Below are 7301 nucleotides of genomic sequence, written 5' to 3'. Positions count from 1 at the left end.
TCAAGAACACAATACATATTACTGTACATCTCTGGCTTGAAGGGGAATGTAGATGTGTTTGTCTCTCGGATGCTATTTAGTTGCCTGCTCTGCTTGCATGACATTTGGTTCAGTGATGGCTAACCACTCTAACCTGCTGCAAGTTCCCGAGGAACTCTTGACAATTATCCTACCTTTGTGCTTGCCTGCTCTGTATACTACCCCCTCCATTAACCTAGTAACTAAAATGACGTCTTATTATAGCTGTTCTTGTTACCTACATAGGATTTTAGTTAACCTATGGGATTAATATACGCTATACCTGTCTCAAATATCTGTCCTAAAGTTACATAAAATCGTCCGAAGATAACAAAAATAAGATGATTTTAACGTTATGATGCATTCCATCGATCTCGTGTATCAGTGGTGGTTCATCGTCAAGGACGTTAGGTTCGTGGTGATGCCCTTCAAAATCATATCACGGTCGTCTGCATTCACAAAACAGGAACAACTTCCATTCAAAACTCTGATTTGTTTTTGTTTGAAAAAAAAAAAAAAAGTGCAGAATTATCCCATGTTTTGTTTTTACTGCAAAAGCAAACTTAAAACATGAGGAAAGTCTCTCTCTCTCTCTCTCTCTCTCTCTCATCTTTGCAGTAACGACAAGAAAACAAGTAAAGCGTTCCCACGTGTTTTTGTTCTCCACACAAATAAAAAGCTGATTTAAAGAGTATTGTTAATAAATCAGTGAATCCTAGCCCAGAGCGCAAATTCACTGATTAACTCAACCAACTACCTGTTCTTATTTTTTTTTTTCTGGAAGAACAAGAGGCACAGGAAGTTGTACTTTTCATTTTACTCTAATTCAGAAGCAAATATCAGTTCATGATCATGTTCCTTTCGCAACTAAGATATGTTTTTGCATAAATAATCTATACTGTAAATGGGAATGTTCTAGTGTCGTCCTTTCTGGAAAAAAAAAAATTAGTTTCGACAGGGAAGTGATGGTACGTTTGTGAATCCTCCCCCAACTCGTTCTTGTGTGTAATAATATTGCAAGGAATCTCTGCTACAAATGAGAGTATTTGTAGTTTTACCTTGTCACACTCTAATTAACTGAACTTACAAGGAAAGTAATCTGTCAATTTACGCAGCCCTAACCTCATTCATTACCATTCATCTGTGAACTTAACCAATTTGTTCACTGAACTCTCATTCATCACTGTCCCCCCAGTCACGTATATGATGTGAAAATTTTTGATATTTCACGTAAGGTAGGCTATACAAGGACATGTAACATAATAATTCACATGATTTTACACTGATTCTTAAACGTTGCTCTAAATTAGTGTGTTTGTTAGCGGAAATTAAAAAAACGAAAATCGGCGGAAGTCTACTCCGTGCGATCAAGAAATGTGGAGCCCCCTCGACGGCAAGAGCGTGTGGGCCTGCTCCTGCTGTGGGGGGGAGCCTCGAAGAAGCGGCGCGTCACTTCAGTCCCAGCTGCCGGAGAGTGAGCGTGTAGTCTACGAGAACCTACTGTCCCAGTAAAAATGGCCAAGATCGTGGGATCGTACAAGTTGGAATCATCTGAGAACTTCGATGACTTCATGAAGGCCCTGGGTAAGTACTGACCATGAAATAAGTTGTGGATGATGAAACCGGTGTAGCATTTGCCGGTGTTGTTTAGAATCAATAGTCCGACGACAGCTGTTCGAGCGTGCACGTGGCGCGAATAGTGCCTTCCTACAGGACCGCAGTTTGTTATTAGGAAGATTAATTTTCAGTTCATGTCATAGCGTACAGTGGAGTATGATCAGCAGAAACTGACTTTATTGATAATCTTGGATACATGAATTCAAAATTATGATGGTTTATGAGTTGTATTGATTTATAGATAAACTACCGGTGTGTTACTTTTCAGTGTAATGTCAACATCATTTGACCAAATTGATTATTCTAGTCATCCTGGTACGAGGGAAAAACCGTTGCTTGTTTCTACCGGTACGGTTGAAACTGTTGGTGGGATTGCTGACTTGAATTATAAAGCGGAAGTTAAAGTAATATTATTGATCCATTATGATTTTTAATACGTCAATATATATAATATACAGTATATATATTATATATAAATAATTATATATTTATAATATATACATATGTATATATATAATTATATACATATATATATGTATATAATTATATATACATATATGTATATATATATAATTATATATACATATATATATGTAAATATATAATTATATATGTAGTGTGTGTTCTTTGAGAAGTAACGATATTCCAGTTATATTGTTAAAGCTGAGTTGGAGATGGGTGTGGTTTTTAATCATGCACGAATTGTGTACTCCATAGTTCCCATGGAAAAAGACTTTTGCGGAAAATGCATGGTTTTGAGGCTCTGCCTGGTGGTGCGAGTATGCTGGCTGCTCATTGGCTGGGCGCATCGTACGAGCGTGAGGCCGCAGCTGCAGTCTGTATGACACTCTTGCCTCGCACTCCACCTCCACTGTCAGGGATTGTTCGTTTTGTGTCGCCAACGGATATGACTACACCTCACTGACGACAGCGTTTCCTTTGACAGACGTGTTACCTTTTATTTTTCTCGTAAAATGTAACCTACAATGGTGCTGTCTAGAAGTATATTTGCAGTGATTTTAATGTAGATACTAGTTAATGGCAGTAAAATGCTGGGTAATAGTAGGACACCAGCTTCTCACAAAGTCGACAGCTGCTTCACGAGGAATTCTTTTGTCCACCCATCGAGAAAGTGTTCCCAGCAAACGGACTGGAACCGCAGGATTGTTCATAGGTCAATATTCGGGGTTCGCGCCGCAGCCACGTGTTATACCTTCAGTCCGATGATGTATTTGTTCTAGACGTTTTTAGTGGGCTTATGAAGGCTTTGATTTTACTTGCGTTAACTTCACCACTATCTTATTTTTGTTCCTGCTGCCTCCAGAAGTTTTTATTTTGCTTAGGAAGATTTTTCGGACGAGAAAGGTTATAGCCTTCATTAACCCCATCGCTATGAGAGAGGACTCCAAAGTTGAGTGTAATGGCCACTACAAAGACATTCATTTTACGTAGGTCAGGTCACCACCAGACGATTATATTAACTTAGGAGAAGTTCAGTCGTGAAGAGGATTACATAAATCCTTGCAGTTCGGAAAGCCAGTCCATCTTCATAAATCGTCTGGGTATGAAGAAATATCATTGATGGGGCTGGATATCTATCTATCTATCTATTGCCAGACGCCATAATCCCGTAATGGGTGACCATTTGACTGAGTTATTAGTTTTACGGGGAGGGGCACTAACCCTCCACCAACCTATTTGCTGACACGTAGGGAGCACGTATGGTTTGGTTATATGGTTACCACCCAGCGTTGTAAATGTTTCTTGGCCTACTGGAAACCATTTAGCTTGTCACTCAGTGTTTATCGCCCATTTTAAATTTCAGTTAGTGGGTGAACAGGGTATTATTTGTTACACTACTAAGGTATTTTGCTTGCAGTCAGTACCTATAGTTTTTGACGATATTACTTGTATTTCAGTTGTAGATTACGTATGAGATTTCTTTTATCGTGCAAGGGTGGATGTACGTAGCTATGTATCGGTACACGGCTAGCACTAAATATCGTGCCACCGCTAGCACCAATAAATATTGTGTGTTCTGCTGTTGTAGTATAACTAGACCACCGTGTTGGAGATCGACGACACAGTCTGTAGTACACGTCAGCTACTCGCCGTCACTGCCACTTCCCACCAAAGGTCCTCTGCCACGAGAAGGTGGAAGCTGGTCTGTTATTAAGTGGTAGTGTAAGGTGACAGAAATGAGCAGATTAAATCTCTTTATTGGGTACAGAATAATATAACTGCGACCCGAGAGATATGTAAGAGCGATACCACCTCCCTTTATAACTATAAAACGGCTTCTGACGCTGTACACTCACCGAGCCGACTAGGGCGCGGTGCTGAGGTCAGCTAAAAAGTGAGGTGCCGAGCATTTACATATACTCTGGGCTTATGCAAAAAGTAGAGATAAATGACTACTAGCACATTATACACCTCTATAAAATGGTATTAAGTACATTCACATATACCAACATAATAAATGGTTCCCCAGGACTTTACACTTACGCACTATTCAGATATCTTTTCACTTCTCCTAACCTTCATTTTATACTCGTAATTGAAACAGGGTGGCACTTGTGGTCTGCCATCCACCTTCTTCTCTATACCACAGCTAACAGCGAAATGATATTTGGTTGTTCATCAATCACACTTCATTACACACTGTTAATTATGACTAAACAGCTTTAAAAATTATGTACAATGTGTGATACTACAACTTCATATGGAAAAAGATGTTGACACCAGAACAGCTAAGCAAGAGAGAGAAATAGAAGCCAGACACCAATCCTAGTTTATCCAGAATTTCCTTGTCTTAAGTGCCGTTAGTCACATCTTTTACAATTCGTCTGATGACTTATAAGTTACATTTCCTCTTATTCTTTTCCACTTTCTCCCACATCTTTTAATATGATAACTTTATGAACAGCTTTAGCAAGACAGTTGCAAATGATGCTTATGATCAGTCTGTCTTCCTTGGGCTGCTACAGCTTGATTTTACTATAATGTCATGAACCTCACCAGAAGTCTGTTGATTCAATCAGGACTAGGATACTCGTTCGTACCCTTGTACTGTATGTCGGTACCCGCATAAGCAACATAAAATGCCGATCTTACCACATTTATCAGATGGTGCGGCGTGGAATCGCTTGATATATCTATTTAACCCAGTGTATACTGTGAAATTATAGAAAAATCTTCACCCACAGAAAACGAGCACTTTCGCCGACCTCACACACGGTGTTGTGCCGGCATAACGGTCAGCCCACCTATCTGTCAGGTGGTATAACCGTCAGTACATGGCCCAGTAACTTCAAGCATGACCTGATGTACAGTATGTTAGCCAGTTCGTAATTTCAGGCTGACATTGTCTTACTTGTAAGTTTTATTATTTAGGTAACCTACTACACTATGTCCAGTAAGACCCATTGTGAACTTAGTTTCTTCCAGGCTACGTCAGGTGTGATTGGGTCAAAGCAGGTTTAGGTAATTCCACTCCTACAATTCAAGTCCATTGAAGTCGATCAGGGCCAGTTCCGGTATATAGTCCATTTTACCGAGTCTGGCACCTTTACTTATGTCCTCATCGCCTATAGTGTTGACTAAGTTCTCTGCACTAGGTAAACCTCTGTTTTTACCTTGAGAACCAATATAATAAAGGCAATACAAAAAGGTATATCCAGTACTGAGGACCCTTATCAATGCTACAGGTGTTATAAGAACATAAGAAGAGAGGATAACTGCAGTAGGCCGGTTGGCCCATGCTAGGCAGCTCCTAGAAGAGTAACTGAACTACTAGAATGAGATAAGGATAGCAAAGAAGAAGGCTCTCCCCCGCCCTCCAAACCCTCCAGCCGAAGCCGGCAGGAAAAAGTCAGAAAGAACACCACGCCTTATAGAAAAACTGGCGTGGACATTTTACAGGAAAGTGTGAAAGGAGAATAGAGACATCACTGATGGTGCCACTCAGTGAAATGGAGTATAGTTTCATGTTCAGGCCCAGTTTGCTTTATTAACCCATAAGCTCCCAGAGTTCCTCTGCGAGGGCTTTTGCTGCAAGGGTGCTAGGCGTACCGCCCTCCGCCTGACGGCTCATAGTCGCGAAGCTCAGGTCCCCACCCTGGGGTTCCCATCCATTTCCGTCCTTTTTTGAGTACGCTGGATGCAAATGGGTTAGAGGAACTAATAGATTTGTCAGTGTTTGGCCCATTAGCTCCCAGAGTTCCTGTGCGTGGGATTTTGCTGCAAGGGTGCTAGGCGTACCTCCCTCCGCCTGTCGGCTCATAGTCGCGAAGCTCATAGGTCCCTACCCCGGGGTTCCCTTTATTAAATTTTGAAAATGCCCAGTTCCATCCTATTTTGAGGACGCTGGGCGCAAATGGGTTAAAGTCATTGTAGGTTCACTGAAGCAGTTTACATTAATTTCGGACCAGTCAGGGCCTTTCAGGTTAAGCTAGTAGACGCTTTGAGGCCAGGTTCTTACCCATTCAGGCTCGCTTAAGCCAGTTCATGGTCATTCAGTTCAAACTAGGTTCATTGATGTCCATTCAGAGAACTTCAGGTCCCTTCACATCTATTCAGGTCAGCTTAGGTCCATCATGAGCCACTCATACAAAAGTTGCCGGCACCATTCACTGCCATATATTGGATACGCTTTAACGTATGTGGATGCGAGCTGTTGGTAGCAGATGTGACTGTTTCCTTTCTCATAGCGAACTGCTGGATTTTGGCACTCGACCTTATTTTATTATTGCTGCTTCCAGATTGTTGAACATAGGCATCGTATTGTAGGTGCTAATGGAGGCAGTATTTGACCCCAGTTCGTAGGCATCTTTTAAGACGAGAGAAATCATCTGGAGGTACCGGTAGCCAAAAAAGAAAAGTCACATTAGTGGGTTAAGGTTCTTACTGGTCTCACTGAAAGAAATGCCATCAGATGCTACGCATTTACTTTTTTTCTTCTTCATGCTCCTCCGGACGATTGAATTCATCCATCCATCCATCAATCATCCTCTCCTACATTTCCCCATGAGGAGCATAGGATTCAGGGGCTAGGCAGTTGATCCCGACATTTGAGTGACCAGCCTCACTCATTCCTGAGTGGCATTACATGAGCAATCAACCCCAACCAGCCCTTGGATATAAACCCTCACCGGCTCAATCCGATTGGAGCACAATAATTACCCACTAAACCACCAGGCGCCAAAATTTAGTTATAGGGTTACCATCCAGCGTAGTAAAATGGTTTCTTGGTGTACAGGAAACCATTTGGCTTGTCACTCAGTGTAGAGTCACCCACAGGCAGAAGGAAGAGGAGAGAATGAAGGAAAGACACAAGAGGGAGTGTAAAGTTACACGTAGGCAGAACAGAGTAAAGTATAGTTACGCGTAGGCAGAACAAGGAAAGAATGAAGGAAAGGAAGACAGAAGAGGATGGAAGGAAAGATGGAGGAGAGGAAAGGGCAGACACCTGACAGCAGCACTACATCGAGTGAGTGGATGGTGAGCGCCTCCACCTACCACTCAGTATCAGAAAAGATCTCACACTGAAGAGATTAGTGCAGGCTCTAGGCTAGATAAAATCGTGTGGAGGTAGTAAGAATTAAATAAATTTTTCAGCGGAGTGAATTTTTTTACATGCTAGCATAAGTTTCTCAGTGCCACTTAGC

General features: G+C 41.5%; 1 protein-coding gene across 1 annotated transcript in view; it reads left to right on the top strand.

Annotated features, from left to right (window-relative positions):
• Positions 1 to 1480: 1480 nt before the first annotated feature.
• Positions 1481 to 7301, top strand: part of fabp (fatty acid binding protein) — a 43287-nt gene continuing 37466 nt past the window's right edge. Inside the window, exon 1 of the mRNA XM_080267160.1 lies at positions 1481 to 1602. Coding sequence (XP_080123286.1) covers positions 1533 to 1602 — 70 coding nt within the window. The 5' untranslated portion in view covers positions 1481 to 1532. The remainder of the gene's footprint in view (positions 1603 to 7301) is intronic.

The sequence above is a fragment of the Coenobita brevimanus genome, chromosome 23 (genome assembly GCF_032717465.1).
Source record: "Coenobita brevimanus isolate Jiangsu-jjx chromosome 23, ASM3271746v2, whole genome shotgun sequence".
In the NCBI taxonomy this organism is placed as follows: Eukaryota; Metazoa; Arthropoda; class Malacostraca; order Decapoda; family Coenobitidae; genus Coenobita; species Coenobita brevimanus.
This window is presented reverse-complemented; position numbering and strand designations above follow the sequence as displayed.